This window comes from Barbus barbus, assembly GCF_936440315.1.
Source record: "Barbus barbus genome assembly, chromosome: 8".
Taxonomy (NCBI): domain Eukaryota; kingdom Metazoa; phylum Chordata; class Actinopteri; order Cypriniformes; family Cyprinidae; genus Barbus; species Barbus barbus.
The window spans coordinates 12,096,793-12,120,022 of record NC_136736.1 but is presented as its reverse complement, the minus strand read 5'-3'; the positions used below and the strand labels follow the sequence as shown (position 1 = coordinate 12,120,022).

The 23,230-nt window shown below is 38.3% G+C and overlaps 1 protein-coding gene across 6 annotated transcripts in view; it reads left to right on the top strand.

Annotated features, from left to right (window-relative positions):
* Positions 1–23,230, top strand: part of LOC306873884 (serine/threonine-protein kinase DCLK2-like) — a 57,979-nt gene that overhangs the window by 2,563 nt on the left and 32,186 nt on the right. For all 6 annotated transcript variants that reach the window (XR_013784534.1, XR_013784535.1, XR_013784536.1 and 3 more), the window contains exon 2: positions 3,259–3,599. Coding sequence is in view for 3 of the 6 variants with exons in the window: in XM_079423412.1 (XP_079279538.1) it covers positions 3,259–3,599 (341 nt within the window). In the remaining 3 variants the exon portion in view is untranslated. The remainder of the gene's footprint in view (positions 1–3,258; positions 3,600–23,230) is intronic.

Sequence of the window (23,230 nt, the reverse complement as noted above, 5' to 3'; positions counted from 1 at the left end):
TTCTGTGTCAGTGGTGGAACTAAACGTTGGCCATATAATCTTAATGATTTATGAGTATTAAGTTTTAGTTATTTATCTGAAAATGTTTAAAACAATTTGCATGCATGTAATTTCTGTTGCTTGGTGTTTTGTTTTCAACGTTTTAGTTTTAATAGATCTTAATTTTGGTTATTGATTTAACTTGGATTGCACGCTAAACCTGAAATATTTTAAATGCATCAATGCTAACAGACGATGGTTATATCACACATCTCTTCATACTCTCATGTGAATAAACAAACTTTTCATTCACACTAGGTGAGTCATCTGTTCTCAGTTGCCTGACTTAGCTAAGATGAAAAATATATATAATTTTTCATCTTAGTTTGAAGCCCACTAGTTTCTCCAGAGGATGTAGACTTTCCTGTTCAGATTCAGATGATATTTCAATTTCTTTTCTGAGTAGATAGTGTTTACGTAATGAAGCTAAATAGTTTGGTGTGCATTGCATGCATATCTAAGAGCAGTGTTGGGGGTAACGCATTACAAGTAATGCAAGTTACGTAATCAGATTACGTTTTTTCAAGTAACTAGTAAAGTAACACATTACTTTTTAATTTGCAAGAAAATATCTAAGTTACATTTTTCCCATTTATTGACTGACGGTTCTCCTGTCCCCATGTTGGGAGAAATCGGAAGTACTGAGGTGTTGTGTGCGCTGTGTGAACGTGATGTTTCTGTAGTTCTAGACTAAATGTGGATCTGCATTAATTCATCCCACTCTCAAAAAACTGATTTAGTATTCATCAAAATGAATTAAAACAGTGAAATGCAAACTCAGAATATGATGCAAACCTGGAATAATTAAATGTTAAACAACACAAATTAATCTAATCCCATTTTATTAACCAATGACTTTGCTGCTGACCTTTGATGATCCAGTTCAAAAATGACTTTAGATAAACTAACAATTGTGCTTCATTGTTTTTTTTATTGCTGAAGAGTGTTGCACCTTCTTCTCCTGCGTTCTACTGTACAGATGTGAATTTACTTTTCCTTCAGCCTGAGGTTTATTCATTACACTTTTTGGTGTGAAAGGGCTTTTACATTAGCTATAAATAGAACTTCTTATATTAAAAACAATCAAGCCCTGCTCATATTTAACAAGTAACGCAAAAGTAACGTAACGCATTACTCTCCATAAAAAGTAACTAAGTAATCTAATTAGTTACTTTTTTAGGGAGTAACGCAATATTGTAATGCATTACTTTTAAAAGTAACTTTCCCCAACACTGTCTAAGAGTGATGTCACTTACCATAATTTGTGTTCAGACATGGTCATTGTTTGCTCTTTTTTTTCTCTCTGACACTTAAATATACTCTCAAAAATTCATCATCAAAAATAAAAAATTTATGTAAATTGCACTACAGAAATGCAGCTCTGGACTTGAAGAGAAGAACTTTGTGCATATGTTCTACATTCCTCAAGATTGTGCTCTTGTTCAGAGTGTTTATGTTTGAGTGAGAGTGTCTATCTCACCTTAAAGTTCACGATGAGGTGTGTGAAGTGGAATTCGGCCTCCAAATCTAGTTGAATGGTCACATTTTCAACTCCTGATGTCATCTTGACCCCTCAACCTTAACATGAGAATCACTTTACCACCATAAAGCTTCCACTGCTCAGCAAACATTAAGCAAAATCATGTGAGGAAGAGCGATGTTATACTGAATATCAATTCAAAGCAGACGAACAGAACTAACCAAATCTATACGACTTTTAAATGGCATACAAAATATATCACACAAATTCATTTTGATTTTGAAATGACTTTAATCTATTGCTGATCATGCTTTTCACGAATGTGTTTCCTGTTAATTCATCAGAAGCCATAACTGTTGTAAATGTGACATTCAGACATGTTTTCTCTGAGGTAGGGGGTGAGCAGGAGGGGATGTTTGGTTTCGAGGGTTGTTTGTCCTCTTTTGATACACTAGCAAGTCTTTTGTCCTGACAGCACTGTGCTCCTTAGGATGACAAAGCTCCGTTTTCAGACCAGCTGCCTGTGCTGTAGTGCCAAGATGTGCCATCATCACACGTAAACAACAAGCATGGCCTTTATGCTGTCGTGCACACTTTCATGGGTTTTAAGTATTTAACGCAATGTCTATCAGACAAGCCGCGGATGTTAGCCTTTTGGTTTGTGAAGTATAGCTATGGGAATGGGAGTGCATTCTTGCTAACAATTACTTTGGAATTCCTGCAAAAAGGAAAAAACTTGGACTTTGTCCAAAGCCACAGCTAAAAAGTGTTGAGAGAAAGAGCTGGGGTCACAGATGGGTTACATGTGTTTTTATTCAACCCAAACCTTTGCAGTCTCTGTATATCTTAGATGTGCATTTAATGTTTATTATTGTATTTACTGAGGTTTCATATGGAAGCATGTGTAAAAAATACAAATAATTGTATTATTATATTTATACTCATAAAAAATAATAGCAGCTTTATATTTTACAATTGTAATATCTCAGAATAGCAAATATATATATCAGAAATACAACTCTTAAAATTGTGACTTCATATCTCACAATTGTGCCTATAGAACTTTATATTTTAGAAATATCAATCTATATATCACAATAAGACTTTGTTTCTCACAATTTGACTTTATATGTTTATTTCCCATAGCTGTAACTTCATATCTCACTGTTGTGACTTTCTCATAAATTGCAACACTTTTTTGTTATAATTGTGGTTTTATCAAAAATTCCAAAATTGTCTTTATATCTCTTAACTGCAACTTTGTTACTGTTTTACTTTACTTCTAACTTTAAAATTTATCTCACAATTGTCTGTTTTATTTTGTGTTTCACTGCAAAAAGTTTATTGTTATATTATTGTTATATTTTTATATTATATATTATATTGTTTATTTATATCATATTTTATTGTTATATTGTTATATTTTTAGAACTTTTAGTCAGTATTTAATAAAGTAAAAATCGGCCATATTCATAACAATATTTACAATTAAACACTTTAGTCAATATTTAATTAAGTTAAAATAGGCCGTATTTATCACAGTACATACATTTCTACTTCATAAGTAAAATCAAAATCACCTCTTACCTCCAAACATGATGTCAAAAATACATTTAAAAAAAAAAAAAGAATGATTTAGTTTTTCAGTAAAGTAATTTATTCATAACTGAAGCTCTATATCTGTATTTTGAAGCATTTTGAACAAAACAATTCTGTTCATCTTATTCTCCTCTTGGCAGGTGAAAGCTATGTGTGTGCTTCCAATGAACCATTCCGTAAAGTGGACTACACTAAGAATGTCAATCCCAACTGGTCGGTCAACGTGAAGATGGGCACATCTCGCTCTCTGCCATCTCTTACCACCTCAAAGAATGAGCTGAGAGAACGAGAGAGCAAAGACTTCATCAAACCCAAGCTGGTGACGGTCATAAGGAGTGGTGTCAAACCCCGTAAAGCTGTCCGGATCCTCTTGAATAAGAAGACAGCTCACTCCTTTGAGCAGGTGCTCACAGACATCACTGATGCCATTAAACTGGATTCTGGCACTGTGAAAAGACTTTATACTCTGGAGGGCAAACAAGTAAGTGATAGATCTAAAACGTCATTTAATAAAATGATTTAAATGAAGATATTAGCCAAAGCCCGAAGGGGGTTGAAATGGCCCCTATAGTTTCAAACATGGTCATTAATCTGAATGTTGTGTGAGGGATTTATGCTCTGGCATTGTCTGGAAAGCATAGGAAACCAGCATGGGCCTATTATTTTTGCTCTGGCATAGTATCATTACTACATCTTTACTTTGAACAGCTATACGCTGAAGACTCTACAAACTCTACAAACTGCTATACTTTTTTATATTAAATGTGTTTGCATAGAAACTAGTCAATAGCAAGATTCAAAATGTCAGTCCGACTAAACCGTTGAAGACTGAATTTCACATGACAGTTCCTTTCCTCATTGGAACAAATTTGCCTCAAGCACCCATAAGGTTTGCCATGAATTGTTTTTCAGTTTTTGACATTTAGGTATTTTTAGTCTAAAAACGATATTTTCATGACCTGCTCATGCATTAAATCTGGGATTTAAAAAAATAAATAAAAATGTAAATTTAAGAATAAGAATAAGAAATTTGCAGATGTATTGATTATATATCAGCAGATTAGTTGGTTTTTATTCTATTCTGGAAGTCAGTCAACATTTATCAGTCCAATTTATTAGCCCTAAGAATTAGCAAGTTAAGTCTATAACTTCCTATCTTGTGAGGTGAAGTTTGTAACTTCCTATTCTCACTGTATTTCTCCTTTTTCCTTGGATGCACCAATAGAGCATTGTCCTGGAAAAAATGAGGCCACACTTTTTGTATTTTATCACCTTTAATAAATGTGAATGCTTCACTGATGCTATCCTCAAGGGACTCTCAAATAATGATCTGAGCTGTTATCATATAGATTGTGCAGAATTATACACCAGGAGCGGGTAATGACCACCTGAACCCTCTTTAATTCTGAACGTGCTTTAACCAGCCCAGACGGGAAATCCAGATGGGGCATGTCTTTAGTCACCTCTGTGGTTTATTAGGACACTAAAACAAGTCATTCTCATTTCATTTATGTGGATAAACCAATCTGCACTTCATTCTAAGTAAAGTAAAATGTCAAGTAAATAAATGTGTTAGATTCTGTTGCAGCTTTACATCATTCATTGATATTTCCATTTATCTTAATAAATGAAATACTTAATTAGAAGTAATGAAAATACATTGGTTACTTAGTAGTATCTGAAAAGAAATAGACAGGAACAGACATTACTGGCAGAAAGCACAATTGACCTTTGTATTCTGGTAATGGCAGGGACACTGAGCATTCAGCCATGGTCTTTCCAGCAGAGACAGTTTTCGAGACTATTCGAGTATTACCTTCTCTTTTCATCTGTACACGTAGCATTTAACCTGTCTGTGTGCTCCTCTGTGTTTGTTTACTCATCTTTTTAGCTTTTGAGACAATGTATCTTTTATTTCTTGAAAATCTAAATGTGGATTTTCAGCAAATGAAGAATACTCATTGTTTCTGTGGAGCACAAAGAAAATTTGAAGGATTTTCATGCAGAAATCTTATGGGGAATTATCCCCTTCTGTTCTCATCCAAAAAGCCTGGTGGGATGTGGATAGCTGACGCGTCTTGATGATGTCGTCAGGGATTCGGCACAGCAGTGGTGAATTGTATATAAAGCTCCTGTCTGCCTCTCGACCACCGTGAATCTCTTTGGAATTTAGTGAGAGAACTCGTTCGCATATTTGAAGTCTGTCCCGGCTTGATCTGCCTTAATTATGCAAAACTCCCTCCAAGAATTGCCTGACAAAGGTGAATGTAGAATTATTATGGTAATGTCTCAGGCTGGATTTATCTGAGAAAGTGGCTGAAATAAGTCACTCACCTCATCCTCTGTTATTTGGGTGTGTGATATTGGTGGAAGAAATGGTCATTTTGAGACCCTGTGAACTAACAAACAGAACCCTCATGAAAGTCCTGCAGGGCTCTGTTTTTGTCCCTTTTCGTTTCAATATTTTCATCTTCCCTCTTAGTCACATCCAGTCTCAGTAATTAATGCTATGCTAAAGACATTCACATCTATATTTGCACTTGTTCTGAATAAGACCTTCCACTCTTATAATCTTACGTAATGCCTGCATTTAAGTCTGGTTGCACTCTTACCTCCACAAATATAACAATGTCAAAACTCTGGTTAGCACCACAGCTCTGCAACTAATTCCCATTGAGCCTTTAATGATGATGATGATTATTATTAATATATTATTATATCTTAGAAAAGGTTGGAGTGTCCAGAGTAGACTTCATTTGTAGAAAACATTTAAATTGCACCATATGTTAGACAGTCTCAGCCTGCCAAATGAACCTTTAGCCCAAAGTGCTCTACATTATTCATGTGACTTTATGTAGCTGTGATTGAGCAGCCAATGGCAGTTTAGCACTAATATATGTGGGCTTTAGTGCTGTCTATGATTGGGAAGAGCATGTCAGCTACCCTGCAGCACAGGGAATCCTGAGTGGCTCAGTGGGAGTAGCTCCTGGCACACACACAAATAGCATGGTTTGTCACTAATAAGCATTAAAAATGTATGATGGGATAGCACTGCCGTGATACCCATGTCTTTAAGACATTTCAGGAATACCCCTTGTATTGAAGAGACGTTTTATGAATCTTAATCTTAAACAGCAAATGGGATTTTTACTTTTAGATCACAAGATGAAGTCAAGATAAAATAAATGAAAAATATATGTATATATATTTTTTATCTATTGGTTTAATAGTAGCAGCTTTTAGTTCTATTAGCATGTTTATTGTATTTTTACATGCCTGATAGATCTTATTTGTACCTGAATGGTTTAAAAGTAGTCATGGGACCCCAAAGTGTACTATATTTATAGAATAATTTCTACTGTACGTAAATTGGTCCACTCATGCATTTCTCTGCAGTTTATCTTGTGTGCTTACCTCAGCAATCATAGTAATGAGGCATTTGTACATAGCTCAGTGCTGCTGTACTCTCACTGTGTGTCTTTTCTTAGCCTTAGTAAGATTAAAGTCTTTGATATATCACTTTACAACTGAGGAATGAGAAATGGGATGAGAAGAAAAACAAAGCGTTCAGACTGGAACTTTATATTTGCAGACGCCAATAACAAGGTTCCAAGAAACACTCAACTAGATCAAAATGCAGTGCAAAGCCATCAAACTGACTTAGATGAAACTTCTTACATTTAAGCTGCGTACTCACACACAATGCTCATCTTATTGCTTTCATGGGATGAGTGTGTTTGTGTGTGCATATTTAACTATATACAGTATATATGTCTGTAGATGTACAAGAGGCATAACTTGTTTTGGAACTGTGTTTACTTAAGAGCTTTTTTGGTTGGTTAAAGCAAGGCATCACTGCATGTCATATGTGATTACAGTTGGTACGCCCTCAGTAGGACTGTGAAGAGTTAGAGGCGGCATGTCCTCAGTGCACAGCTGCGAACACACTGGATGAAAAAGACATCCCCTGCTCCAGATTATATAGTGTAACTAGATTGTTTCTGAAGATATCGTTTGGGGTCTGTAAGAATGTTTCGACCAAAAACAAATTATGAAATATTATTACAAATTAAAATAGCTGTTATTCCTTTGATGGCAATGCTAAATTTTCAGTAGCCAGTACTCCTGTCACATTATCCTTCAGAAATCATTCTAATATGCAGATTTTTTGCTCAAACATTTCTTATTATTATCAATGTTGAAAACAGTTGTGCTGCTTAATATTTTTGTGGAAACCATAATACATTATTTTCAGGATTCTTTAAAGGGGACATAACACACACAGTTTCATCCAATCTCATGTGAATCTTGAGTACCTATAGAGTAGTATACCATCCCTTATATCTCCAAAGAGTTTTATCATATTTATAAAAGAAAGAAGCTTTACGATTCTCTCCAAAAACAGCCGAGCTCCTGGAGGCATGCCGTGGGCGGAGCTAAAGAGTCACAAGTACTTGCGCACCAATTGCCAACAAAACACAGGAATTTGATGCATTTCTCTTACCACCTGCATTTCAGAATCATGACCGGGATTTTTTATCACTGGGACCACTCCATCTTTCAGTATCAAACAATGTGCAAATCCAGCGTCGAACTTACCTTGTTTATAAAACATTCATCACCGAAATTACGGGAACATACTTGCAAAACTCTTCCCTGGAAAAGCAAACTGCATCCACTGTTCAAGTAGCACTGGGTTTTTTGGGAGGCTGAACAAGGTTATCTTTCCTTCACAAACAACACTTCTTTGGAGACATTCTTCTCAAGCAAGTCCTGTGCAGCATTGATGTTTACATTGATGTCTCTTCTTCCGGGAAAATTGCCCACAAGGAATTCTGCCCTTCATGACATCATGAAGGGCCATGATCGAAAAAAAACTTTCCGAAACTTATATGAACCCAGAGGGTGTGTATTTAGCACAGAAATACTCCATGATACGTCCAAAACGTTTTTTTTTTTTATTTCGGCCATGTTTAGCAAGACAATCCACCTCTTTAACAGTGTAAATAACTCTGTTATGAAATATATGAAATAGCATTAGGACCCCCCCCCCCCCCCCCCCCCCCCCACCATGGATAGAAAGTTCCCAAGCACAGCATTTATTTGAAATAGAATAATGAATTTCACTCTTAATTTGGATCAATTTAATGCATTCTTGCTGAATATTGATTTCTTAAAAAAATTATATATAAATAACACACAGCTCTATTAACTTATAAACAGCAAAACAGAGAGGCTGCATGCATCTAAAATTAAGGCGGCCTTATCCATTATAGACACAAACTATCAATATAATTGTTTAAAAAGCCTTTCTATGACTTATTGTAAGACAATACGACAGCCTTGACAATCTATACCTCTATAGTCAGAGTCAAAAACCATCTGAGCCTGAGAATTATCCATTGCCTTGAAATCAAAGAAAGTCCCCCATCAAAGGCTAAATTATGAATATTTAGGGGTAACACGCATGTTAACATGATAGCTACTGGATGCCATCTGCTTCCGAGTCTAATTCCCGGCAGGTGGGGGTGGGGATGCTGAGGCATAGACACACCACTGAGACTCCATCCAGCTCTGCTGTAATTGAACCTAACGGCTGGAGGATTTAAAGTGCAGCTGGCAGGTGTGGGCTGTGTTTAGGGGGGCTAGCGGATCTGTACTAGCCAGCACAAGACTCTTTCAGTCAGATACACTTCTTAACATCCAACTCCATGAATGCCAATCTCTCTTTTCCCTTTCTTTTTTTCCCCAAAGAGCTTTGCTTGGTTTTACATCACAGAAGCAGATGGAGAAAAAGAAGATGCACTTTCTTTGGCAGGAGTTAACATTTGGGTTGCCAAATTAGTAATAAGTAAATAAAATTGACCAGTTCTGATGTATTAGCCTAGATGTTAGATGCATTACGTCTTCTCCCAGCTGTGTGCTTTGTGATTAGCTGATAATGGCAACCAATGACATGGTAATAGACCCTCCACAATGGTTTTATAAATCAGCATGAGGACAAGTCGGTCTCCAGGGAGACTGCAGAGGGGAGGTAGCATGTGAGAGTCTGGGAAGAGGGGTCAAACACTTAAGTTATCATTGCTAACCCATATGCACCCTGCTGCCTCCACCTCTTCCTTATTGAAGTCACTTTAAAAGTCACTTTTAAAACTCAAGATTAGAGCTCTGTTGGTTTTTCAAGTCATTTGTACATTTGGTGAAACATTCATAGATCTTAAGACCTTAAGCTTTCTGAAATCTGCTTAGGAATGAGAAATATGAATGTTATGTTATGTCCCAAACACGTTTTGTACCCAATCCAGTAATCTCAGAGTATATTTGAAAAGGGAACTGATTTGTAAAGCTGCAGACATGAACGGAAGCTAAAAAAATCAGTGGTCCTTAGATGTACTCTAATAAGAGTCTAAAAATTAATACATCATCCTTGAGCAAAAGGTCTTTACTATAAAGTCTGCATTGGAATGACTGTAAGTGACCTAGAATGGAATAAACTTGGACAAATAAAGTAATATCAAGTTGCACCCTGTAGACTAGGGGCTCCTCGATGATCTCGGGAGGAGGAGGTACTGCAGACTCGTCGTGATCTGTGACAGAGGGAGAGACAGCCTTGAGGAGTGAGACAAGGAATGCTGGATGGATAAGATACCGTGCAGGGAGTTGGAGACGGAAGGTGACCTCATTAATCTGCCTCTCGATGGAAAAGGGACCGATATTGCGGGGACTCAGCTTCCGGCAGGGCAGGCGGAGACGCAGATCCCGGGTGGAGAGCCAGACCTTATCTCCAGGACGATAGACGGGGGTGGCAGACCGATGGGCATCTACATAGGTCTTGTGTCTCCGCACTGCTTGCTGGAGTTGGACATGAGCTGAGTCCCAAACTCTCTCGCTCGCTCGGAACCAGTGGTCGACAGCTGGAACGTCGGAGGGCTCTTTTGTCCAGGGAAACAGAGGTGGTTGGTAGCCGAGTATACACTGGAAAAGGGTGGTTTTCTTGAGGTAATTTTGTGCATACTCAGCCATGGGTTCAGGTGTGGAGGGTTCGTCGGGGGCATGGATACGCGAGAGGGAATCTGCCTTGACATTCTTATCTCCGGGTTGATACGTGATGGAAAACTGGAACCGGGTGAAGAAGAGGGCCCAGCAAGCCTGCCGGGGGTTTATCCTCTTAGCACTTCGGAGATATTCCAGGTTTTTGTGGTCAGTGATGCCCTTAAAGGGGTGTTGAGCTCCCTCGAGCCAGTGTCTCCATTCCTCCAGTGCCAGTTTAATGGCGAGCAGCTCCCGATTTCCAATATCGTAGTTCCGCTCCACTGGGGAAAGCTTCCTGGAGAAGTAAGCGCAAGGGTGGAGTCGGGGAGGCTCTCCGTGGTATTGAGACAGCACTGCTCCCACGCCGGTGGTGGAGGCATCCACTTTCACTATGAATGGGAGTTGGGGTTCAGGATGTGAGAGGATGGGAGCAGTGTAGAAGGCCTCCTGGAACTTCTTGTAGGCGGCTCGAGCTTCGGAGTTCCAGGACAGAGACTTGGGTTTCTGACGGAGCATCGAAGTGAGGGGGGCTGAGACACTGAAGTTCAGAATGAACCTCCGGTAGAAATTTGCAAAGTCGAGGAATCGTTGAAGTTCCTTTACTCACTGAGGCTGGGGCCAGTCCCGGATGGCTTGGACCTTCCCCTGGTCCATCTGGATCCCATCTGCACTGAGGATGTAGCCGAGGTACTGGGCCGAGGGGCGGTGGAACTCACACTTCTCGAGCTTCAGGTAGAGGTGGTGTTTCCTGAGTTGGCGTCGGACCTGCTTCACGTGATGGCGATATTCGGCCAGGTTCCGGGAGTAGATCAGGATTTTGTCTATGTACACGATGACAAACTGGTGGAGGAACTCCCGGAACACCTCGTTCATAAACCCCTGGAAGACGGACGGAGAGTTGGAAAGGCCATATGGCATGACCCGATATTCATAGTAGCCTGAGGGGCTTAATGAACGCCGTCTTCCACTCGTCGCCTTCCCGGATAGGAACGAGGTTATTCGAGAAGATGCAGGCCCCACGGAGTTCCTCGAGGGCGGCCAGGACCAGGGGAAGAGGATAAGGGAGCTTGACAGTGTGATCATTGAGGGTCCGGTAGTCGATGCAGGGCCGCAAGCCTCCGTCCTTCTTGCCCACGAAGAAGAAGCTTGAGGCCGCCGGAGAGGTGGAAGGGCAAATGAACTGTTGTTGGAGAGTCTCCTTGATATAATGCTCCATCTCCTTGCGCTCCGGGATGGACAGCGGGTACACTCGACCCTTGGGGAGTATAGCACCAGGCAGCAGGTCGATGGCACAATCCCATGGCCAGTGCGGTGGTAACTTTGTGGCTGCCTGTTTGCTGAACACATCCTGGAACACCAGGTAGTCAGATGGGAACCTCAGAAGGGTCGGGGCTCTCCACTAGGGTGGAATGAACTTGGAGCTTCAGGTTACTAACCAGGGGCACAGGGACGTTGGAGAGACATTTTTGGATGCAGGTTTTACTCCATCGGAGGATCTCGCTGGTATCGCATCTGACTTCGGGGGAATGTTGAGATAGCCAGGGGCTTCCCAGGATGATATCGACAGTGGGTCCCTCCAGTACCAGAAAGGAAATCCTCTCCTGATGAAGACAGCCTACTTGCAGAGTGATCAGCGGAGACCGGAACTTGATGTGCCCACGCCCGAGTGGTTTTCCCTGTATGGTCTCGATCTTCAGCTTGGCCTGTCTCTGGCAGGGTAAATCGAGCTGTTTTAGGAGGGCTTGTGAGATGAAATTGCCTGAGGATCCCGAGTCCACGAGGGCGGGTACTGAAATGAAATGATGTGGGGTGGGCAGTTGTACCATTAGCAGTGGTAGGGTAGAGATAGCAGGCTCCAATTGGAGGGTACTCACCGCTGGGCGTGGGGGGTGAGAGGGGCACACCCGAATTAAGCGCCCCGGAACTCCGCAGTAAAGGCACAGCCCCGTGGTGAGACATCGAGCACGCTCAGTCCGTGAAAGGTGATTAGTATCCATTTGCATAGGTTCTGGCACCGGAGGACAGGCAGCTGGTGAGGACGGAGAATGAGCGGTTATGTCCGGCTGACAAGCTGTGAGACGTTGGGAGATCTTAACGGCCTTGTGCAAAAAGCTTTCCAGACCGACAGTGTCATCATAGATCTCCATCTGGGCTCTGATCTGTGGCTCCAAGCCCTGACGGTAAGCAGTGAGTAGCGCTGCCTCGTTCTATCCACACGAGGCCGCCAGAGTCTGGAACTGCAGAGTATAGTCACTGGCTGAAAAATCTCCCTGACGGAGGCGGATGAGTTGGTCGGCAATGGAGAGCGAGCCAGTGGATTGGCCGAAGACCTCCTTGAAGTGGGAAGAGAAAGCATCGAAAGAGTTCATTATAGTGCTCTGTGAGTTCCAGATGGCTCGTGCCCAGAGCAATGCCCGTCCGGTTAGCAGGAAGATCATGAAGGCAACTTTAGCCCGTTCACTGGAAAATTTATGGGATTGCATCTCTATGTAGAGTGAAACTTGGAGTAAAAAAACGCTACATTCAATCGCCTCACCCGCATAGTTTGCAGGGATAAGTGGGTCAGGTTAGTCAACATGGAAGGTTTGAGACCAGACAGTGAGTGAACTGGAGGAGTGCAGGGATATAGTGCTGCTAATTAGTGCTGACAGGTAGCGGTGATTAGAAATCAGGGATTGGGATCTGGTGAGTGTCGTTGGTGGAGACTGCGTTGACTGTGGTGACACTCTGACAGTTATATTGTGATTCTGCTGCACAATTATTTTTCAGCTTTCTATTATAACTTACATCTATCTATCTATCTATCTATCTATCTATCTATCTATCTATCTATCTATCTATCTAGAAAAGAAATATATTGTTACCGTGAAATAAAATTAGTCATACCGTGAAATAGAATTTTGATCATACCACCCACCCCTAACCATAGCCATGTCCAGATACATAGGTGGAGGAAGAGTGCAAATAAGAGTGTTTTAGTGTCTGAAATAGGTGCTGGTTGTGTGTCGGGAGTGATGGACAGTGGGGTTTGGTGATTGACATGTAGGCCTGGAGTACATTAGCATACTAAAAGCCTTACAGCATTTTATGTTTGTATGACAGAATAATGTGAACAAGAAACTGATATCTGATACAATCTGATAGCAGAGACAACAGACTTCAGACCACATCTCTTCAGGTCTTTTAAATCACATTAGATCATCAACTCACAGCAGGAAATAGGACACTTTGTTTCAGTACTTTACAGTCTGTCCGCTAGGGTTTATTAAGATGTCTAACATCAGCTTTTAGCTATTATGCGGCCCGCAGTTGGAACCAGCTTCCAGAAGAGATCAGATGTGCTAAAACATTAGCCACATTTAAATCTAAATCAAGACTCAAAACTCATCTGTTTAACTGTGCATTTGTTGAATGAGCACTGTGCTACACTCACCTAAATGATTATTAGGAACACCATACTAATACTGTGTTTGACCCCCTTTCGCCTTCAGAACTGCCTTAATTCTACGTGGCATTGATTCAACAAGGTGTTGAAAGCATTCTTTAGAAATGTTGGCCCATATTGATAGGATAGCATCTTGCAGTTGATGGAGATTTGTGGGATGCACATCCAGGGCACGAAGCTCCCGTTCCACCACATCCCAAAGATGCTCTATTGGGTTGAGATCTGGTGACTGTGGGGGCCATTTTAGTACAGTGAACTCATTGTCATGTTCAAGAAACCAATTTGAAATGATTCGAGCTTTGTGACATGGTGCATTATCCTGCTGGAAGTAGCCATCAGAGGATGGCTACTAAACAAGTGTAGGTTAGTTGCTTTCTTGCAATATATAAATGTGAGGCTTCCTGAGGTAGCTGTGAGGCACATGAGGATCTACACATTATTTGCTTCACTTGTTTTAAGGGCAGATCAGGATTAAAAGACTAATTGAGGTCAAACATAAAATAGCATGAATCTGGATAACAATCATTCTCTGTCTTCTAATTAACATAAACCACCATCTGCATATGTAGCATTAATATAACAAACAGTCTGTTTGAATGCTTCATGTAAGTAGCAGGCAACATAGAAAGTGTCTCGTGTCTATGGCTTGTCTGACAGACCCGCCAGACTCAGCAGGCATCGCTAGGAGACATAGGGCTGGCACATGACCAGAAACGTGTCAGTGGAGCCAGCCGGGGTCACTGTGTGATCTCAATGCCCTCTTTTGTTTTTGTCTGCCCAGTCTGGAATCTTTATCAAGTGAGTCTGATGGGCGCAGAAAAGGATTTCCACGTGCCCCATTGTTCACCTGTCATTGTCATTTTTTGTTTTTACACATTCCCACGTATTTACTAATTCCAATCACTCGTATGTTTTTGGAAAATAAATAATCCAAAACACCAAATATAATGCTGTTTTTAAGAAACTTGATCTGGTTGAACCTAAAAAAATGACTGTTAGGAAATAATAATGCTAATGGTGCTTCTCTTTGTATAATTTATTAATGTTCTTCTTGAATGCTGATAAATTGTAATTGACACAAGTTGGTTATTGCATGTAGACCAGCATATACTGGTAAGTATACTATTAAAAGTACACTGGCAACCAGTAATTAAATGTTTTTCATATTTAAATCTACACTGGTATAGGCTGTTTTTGTTGTTTTCAGAATAGCTCATGCATTTTATTTTGCATGCTGTCCATTTCTTTTCTTTTTTTTTTCTTCTTTCTTTTTTTGGTATTTTGTAAATTTGCAATTACATTTCTGTCCGATGTTTAGTATAATTTTTTCTACACATTCTTAAAAATTCACCAATTCCTGTCACTCATACATTTTTGGAAAATAAATAATGCAAAGCACCAAATATAATCTCGGTTTTGAGAAACTTGGACCAGTTAAATCTAAATATAAATCAATAAATAATAAAATAAATAAAATAAAATCAATTGTTGTTAGGAAAAACTGTTTCAGGATTCCTGCATCTCAGAAAGAGGGAAAGGAAAGGGAAAGGGAAGTGATGTGTGGCCAAGTATGGTGACCCATACTCGGAATTTGTGCTCTGCATTTAACCCATCCAAGTGTACACACAGTAGTGAACATACACCCGGAGCAGTGGGCAGCCAATGCTGCGGCGCCCGGGGATACTTTTGTTACTATATTTTAACAAATACTTTTGTTTGTTAATGTTTCTAATCTTATAATGAATGCTGTGAAATTATTACTTTGTTCAAGCACAAATTTTGCACCATTATTTCTGCTAATATTATTCGGGTACACTATTTAAATTATAATATTAATATTATAACGTTTTTTATTTTAATTAAAATTCAAATATTAAATATTGTAGCATGGGGAGCCTGGGGCTGATGTTACTGTGGTTTGAAAGCTCATCTCTTCGCAGTGATAAATGAAAGCCTTAACCTAATTGGGTAACCTAAAAAATGTGCTTTATGTGGTAACATCTAAATGAACTTGTTTTATTAATATTATTCAATATTTCATTTTACAGAACTATTCAGAGATTTTGGGGCCTGTAAGACTTTTAAATGTTTAATTTTACATTTTTTATTATTATGCTCACCATTTATATGCATTTATTTGAACAAAAGTAAAAACAGTAAAAACAGGAATATTGTGAAATATTCTTACATTTTAAAATAACTGTTTTCTATTTAAATATTTTAACATGTATTTTTTTTCTGTGATGCAAAGCTGGATTTTCTGCAGCCATTACTCCAGTCTTCAGTGTCACATGATCCTTCAAAAATCATTCTAAAATGCCGACGTGCTCAAAAAAACATTTCTTATTATTATCAATGTTGAAAACCAGGATGCATCTTTTTAAGCTTTTAATTCAAAGTTCATAAGAATGGCGTTTATTTGAAATTGAAAGTTATTTAACATTATATATGTCACTCTCATTCATTTGATGAATAAAAATATCCAAATCTTTCAGAGAAACTGTGCTGAGCACAACATTTTGAATGGTAGTGAGTATAACAACTGTATAGTAGGTAGGGTGACCATATTTTAGTTTTCCAAAAAAGAGGACAGTAGGGGGCGGGGTTCCTGGGCGGGGACATGGGTGAAGTTTCATCTAATAGTATACATAGCAATGTTTTTTGTTTGTTTGTTTGCTTATTTTGTTTTTATATTAAATTTAAAAAAAAGATAGAATAGGGAATGCTAGTGTTAGAAGGTCATTATTTATAATAAATAAAAAGAAAATAGGTAGAAAGAATAGAGATTGCTAGTGTTAGAGGCTCTTTTTTCTTTATAAATAAAACAAGTAGTTAGAATAGAAATAGAATAGAGAGTGTAAATGTTAGAGGGTCAAGTTTTTTTTATTTAAAAAAGCAGATAAAATTATAATTTGCTTTAGAATAGAGAGTGCTAGAGTTAGAGGGTCAAATGAAGATGAAAGAGATGTGTTTTCAGCTGCTTCTTGAAAATATTAAGGTCATTCCACCAGGAGGGAACAGTTCATGTAAAAGTCCATGAAAGTTTTATCATAGGTAGAATGCAAAATGTTTCAATACAAGCATTTCAGTCAAATGTAATTTATGCAATATTTCAAACCTTTAACCCACTTGGGAAAATCAACCCATGGCAACAGTTTAAAAGTAGCCCAATTCTGTGGAAAAAAACACGGACTTGGCAACCCTGCATCCAACAAGACTGATCACAGGTCGAGAATAAGGTGAGATGACTGACAGACAAGACCATGCTTGAGTATCTCAACAGATCCTGAGCTCATTGACAAATATCTGATCGTGTAAAATGTGCTCCCTTTACACAGAGTGCATGTGATTGCGAAATCGATGGTGAAAGAAAACCGTGCAAATGCTCATTCAAAAATATTTAAATACACTGCATACATATAGCGGCTCACTGATGCACCAAAATTATATACAATATTAGAATGTTTAAAGGAGTGGACACGAAAATCGCGGGAGCGAAACACATGTTAAGAAAACAGCCGAATCCTGAATTAAGAAATCCCATCAGTGCACATTTTTGTAGGTCCAAAAAGCGGACATGTCTGGGGAAAAGAGGACGTATGGTCATCCCAATAGTAGGCTATTTAAAAACAAACAATAATATGGCATATTCTGTGCCTCTTCCAGCCATAGTATTTGTACAGTATTGAAGACCTATGCAACTGATTATGAATGATTTTAGTACTTTTTACTGTATTTATTTTTTATTATTATTAATTTCAAACCCACTGGACTTGGCAGCAGAAGTGCCTCATTATATATGACTTTAAACGTATCAGCTGCTGAACACACAATCGTAACTGAATTTTCCCTGTGAAAGGCTCATTTGTCAACACTGCCTTTAATGGCATCCTTAGTTAATGGCTGTTGTTAGGAAAACCTTTTTCCTTAACTGCCCCTCCTCTATTTTAGTAGCTAATGGTTGACAAACTCCTCTAAGCCTGGAAGGGTCCAGCTCATTCAAAGCCTCTGAGTAATCGATATAGCTTGAAAGAACCTGCAAAGCTAACAGCACATTAGCAGTGATCGGTGCTGGAGCTATAGGTGCTGTTCTGTTTCTCTGGTCAAATAAGAGTCCAAACAGTAGTACCATAGTGTGTCTCTGTTTTGAGCATAAAACTCATCCCATTTATATGCTTTCTATTTCTTAATCCTTTCTTTCTTTTGGTCTTGACACAATGTAGAGCAATGCTGCTCTTACACCCTTCATTATTGTCAGCCAAATAAAGCAAGGCTGTTATTAGTCTCAGCACCCTGTCGGGTCTCTCTAAGCACAGGCCTGTACTTTAAGGCTTAGAGGAGCTTAATAATACAAGTCTTAATGAACACCTTGTAAGAAATTTAAAATAAAATAAGTTACAGTCTTGTTTAGAAATTTGTAATGTTGATTATAACAATACAGTCCCTTTATAGAGCTAACAAATATCATAACAGCCTGGCAACCATCCTAGCAGCTGCTTAGAATACTTAGAAAATACTAGAAAGTTGGCAACATGTGGTGACAGTTTTTGCACATGCATCATGCATCTTATTTTAGTAGTCGTGAACACCAGGCATTTACTTGCCATCAGGATCAGTCTCATCCGCACACAAATTTGCTCTGCACTTCCGTCACTCTATCAACTGATAAACAGCACAAGGCCTCTGACCAATTCAAATTCGATGCAGAATTCTGTGTAATACACTGATATGAGTACAAGGCTCCGTGGTGAAGCTATAGCTGAAAACAGCCATGTAGCTATAGCCATGTAAACTTTTTTGAGCATATAAATTCAAAAACATTGTGCCATACAAACTGGTAATTGCAAGCTTGTAAACCAAGCACTGTCCTTTTAGTAATTTAGTTATTATTGTTATTTTAAAAACCATATAGGCTAACCATGACAATGAGGATCATAGTTTTACCTGTGACTACCGTGGTCTTACTAACAGTGCAGTTAAACTCTGAATTCTATGCAGAACAAGGGCAACTACTGTACAAAGGATCATTTAACAATAGATATTTGATTAGATCCCATAAATTAAGGATAAGACTTTCTTCTCTTTAAATATTTTTAGTTCTAATGAATTTTTAATAAAGAAAAATGCCTGATGAAAGATCAACATCAGTAGCTTTATACAAATGCTATTGTTGTTAAAAGGATAGTTCACTCAAAAATTAAAATTGCATCATCATGTACTCACCCTCATGCAGGAGCGTCATGCACTCATTATTTTTGAGGGGGCACAAGTGTGTGTGTGGGGGGGTGGGGTCGTCATGTGACACACAGCAGCCACAATAGCACTTATATGCTTATGTTTTATTTATTTTTTTTATTCTAAACATTCCCAAACGCGTTAACTAGGCTATATCATTAAATATCTCTATTCTTACCTTTATATGTTAGTTGATCTATAGTAGTCTATTAACTATGTATAAAAAACTGTCTGTTTACTTAAGTAACACATATGGGCGTCATGCCATAACATAGTTTTAATACGACTGACTTTATATTTAATGTGAATTAACATTGAAAGTTAATCTGAATAAAAACATTGTAAGGTAGGCTACTTATCATAACAGTTGCATTGTACAGAAAGAGAGCAAAGAACATAACAAAGAACATTTTCACTGACAGTCTAGAGTTCAAGCACTCTCAAAAACTCCCATGAAAATCACTGAAGCTGTTTACACTGTGAAATGAATATCTTACAGATTCATCCACACATCTGCACTTTATCGTTTCTAACGAGAGAATTCGCCAGAAAAAGGTATTCAGTCAAAGTGAGTGACGAAAACACCGACATTTTATCGATGACTCATCTGAACACCTCTGATTGGTCATTGCACTCATAAGCTCAACAGCATCGTGTGTGATTGGTTATAATGCGCAGTGCTGTAAAAACTTGTCTGTCTCAGCGCCAGCCAGCGAACACGGATTTGAATTTATCAGCTGATGATATGACGTGCTGAACGATCTAATCATGCTAGTGTGATTGTATTAAATATAGAAAATATTAATCTGCTATTTTTTGTCTTTTGGAAGCTGCATTCAAAATCCACTTGGCTCAAAAATCTCAGCCCTCATGTCATTTCAAACCTGTATGACATATAATACAGGTGAATACTGAGGGTGAGAGCTCGGAAATGTCCCAAGTATACTGGTAACCAGCAATAACATGGTTATAATTGTTTAAATCTATACGTTGCAGTATTTTTCATGCTGTCCTTGTCATGTTTTGGCATTTTACAAAATTGGTACAAACTAATTTTTCCATAATGTTAAAGGGAATAGGTGTAACTTTCTGAAAAGCCCCTAAGATTTTTATGGTCCTTCTAAAGACGTTACAGAATCTAAGAATGGCAGTATATTACAAGAAGCTTCAATAATTGAATATTATTTAAGGTTTACACTTTTGATTAGTGTTGTTGTTTTTTTTTTTTTCAATTTATTTTTTGCTCACAAATATTTCTACCCAATAAAATATTTTAAGAGCCTGAGAAAACTGGAAAAAGTATATACTTTACAAAAACTACATTTCCACTTTTTAGGATTTTATGATTTCCATGACTTTTCTAGGTCTAGAAATCCCTCATTTTTTCCAGGTATTCCAGGACAGTGAGAACAGTTTAATGTTGAGGGAACTAATTAAATAAAAAATGTAATGTAAGCTTACATATTGAATTTTAGCTGCTATGTCTTATTTTAAATCATTTTAAGCCATCTTGGAAGTGAGCTGAGGCTCCCAGTTGAGAAATGGTGCTTTAGTGGCAAGCTGTTGTACTCCTAAAGGTCCTATTTTTGCACTCTCTTTCCTGACAGTTTATGTGCTCTTGAACATCGTTGAACAAAAATAGTGATCTTGTGTTACCATCAGTCAGTTCACCAAAATACTTTTGGCTCCATTCCAGACTACTCAATTTTACAGATCCAAGATATCAGCTAAAACGTTTCAGGCATGTTTAATAGTCTCCCAGTGTGGCTTTAGTCTGTTACTCTGCTCAGGCCAACAACTGGGTCCATATGTTCCTCTGATCTGCTGATTGATGGAAATACTGCTTAAGACCCATCCCACTGACTGGCCATGTGGATTCCTTACAGTTCAGGATTTTATGATTAAGAGAGAACTGCTTTAAGGGGTTGCTTTAAAACTGTGTTAAAAATGGGATTTTAAAATTAATAGCAAGAGTACTGTGACTTGCTAATAATGTTGCTAATCATTTAAATCATACTAATAATGCTGAATTTGCTAAGGAAGCTAAACAGTGGCTCAAAAGGTTGAAATGCTTGAGTTGTTGTATTGTGATGTCTTTTTAGGTGTGCAGTTAGGATATTTAAAGACCTCATTGCCATTAGAGGCTGTTGAATAGCTTATTATCATTAGAATTATGTTAATAAAGTACAAGAGTGATCTTTTCTCTCCTGGCCTTTTGTGTCTTTTTCTGTACAGTGTCAGGCTCATGAAGAGGAAGAGGGGGTTGTGTTCCTCTCCATCTGTCTGATCTTTCACTCAGTTCCATGTAGAATTGTGTGTGTGTTTGATGGAGCTCCACATTGGGACCATCTGTTTCTTGCTGCCCACCTCCATGAGTGGAGGAGTGGGCTGAAATCCGGACATAATTTTTTGCCCACTGCCACTGCAGTTGCGAGTGTATGTGGGTGTGTTTGCATGTGCTCTCAAAATGTTTCTTTTCTGTATTGCTAGTGACGCATTGTGTATTACTCAGCCTGAATGCAGAGTTGATGAATTGGCCCAAAATATTTGGCCCAAAAATTATTTTTTGGTTTCAGATGAAATAGTTTGGAGGGACGAAATCGTATACTGAAACAGTGATTTTTAATTAGTGCTTGTCAGATGGTGCATTGGTGCATTGGTGTCAGTGTATCTTACTGTAATGGGCAGCTCCTATAGAGAAGAACCAGATCTGCTTGGGCATTTTGTCCTTTTTAAGATTGCATCTTGGGACATCATGTCCTATATTTGGTTTGTTTAGATGTCTTTGGTTTGTGTTCCATTTGTATTTTGCTCAAACTGCACCAGAGTTTGTTTGAACGTGACCTGAAAAGGCAGTTCTCTGTCTGCATGTTTGGTGCCCAACGATGGCACTGCTCAAATGAATTGCACTAACATTGCAATTGTACCAGAGTTTGCTTTAAACAAATTAAACCCGTCAAGTATGAACATGTCCAAAGTCTCAGTGTTCAAACTCTCTTAATTTTCTAACAAAATTTAAAAAGTAAATGTTGCTTTGATACTCTTTAAATAAGGGATAATCTACATCCAGCCAGTTGTTATCACAGAAAAAATTACTAGACACAAAATATTGATTTGAGTTTAAATATTTGAAACAAAAGCTTCCATGAAGAAAGCAGTTGCTAGCAAGTGGCAAGTTCAAACTAGATGGACATTAAGAGATACGGCACAGTCATACTACTTATTACACAGCATTTCACCACATGAATAATTATGGCAATAAAAGATTTTGATTTAAAATGAAACTCTTTTAAAATTTTACTAGATTGTTAGTTATCTTATAATGCATTACAATGTACAAAACAATCGTCACAAAATGGCAGCAGCTGCTTTTGTATGAAACAAGAGAGACCAAGTCTGCAATACCAGGATTACATAATTATTTTTTTTGTACAGAGAATATTGATTAGATTTTTTATATTTTATTATCCAACCAAACGCAAAGCATCCACGAAGAATTTTTTTTCCCAGCAAGTGAATAGGTACCCGGTATGAATTTTTTTTCCCAGCAAGCGAATAGTTACCCGGATGAGCCTGCGTTACTCATTTTTAAGATATTAAAGATATTAAGATATTAACTTAGTAAGGAAGGACATTGTTAAAATAATCCATGTGGCATCAGTGGTTCTACCGTAATTTTACGAAGCTACGAGAATACTTTTTGTAAACAAAGAAAGCTAAAATAATGACTTTTTCAACAATTCGTCTCCTCCACATCACCCTGGCGCCATTTTGGAGAGTATCACATGCATAACGTATGGAATGCATGTACATTGATATGTTGTTTACGTTCAGATCAAAGCACAAACAACTTATCCGCATACATATGTTGCATATGTTGTTTATGTTCAGTGGATACTCTCCAAAATGCCGGCAGGGTATTTTAACGATGTCTTTACTATGTTTCTGGACCTTGATCGTGTTAGGATCCTTGCTGTCTATGGGAGGTTCAGAAAGCTCTTGGAATTCGTCAAAAATATATTAATTTGTGTTCCGAAGATGAACTAAGGTCTTACAGGTTTGGAACGACATGAGGGTGAGTAAAGACAGAATTTTTGGGTGAACGATCCCTTTAAATAAACTGTATTTTTGGATTTCATCTAAATTAAAGCTTTAATTTTGGTTTCAGTAAAAAATTAATTTCAGTGCATCAGCATCTAAAATACCATATTTGGCCTTCCCAGGTAGTTTTCTCCATGTAGAAAAATATTGAAATAGAACTTAAATCTATCCTTTTTGGTATGTTTTCCATTTTCTTGCTGTATTCCAGGTGATCTGACTCAGTTTTAAAATTCAAATGTGTTTTTAGCAATTGTTAGGCTGGCACGGAATCTGCACCCACATAAATCTGCTGAAAGTAC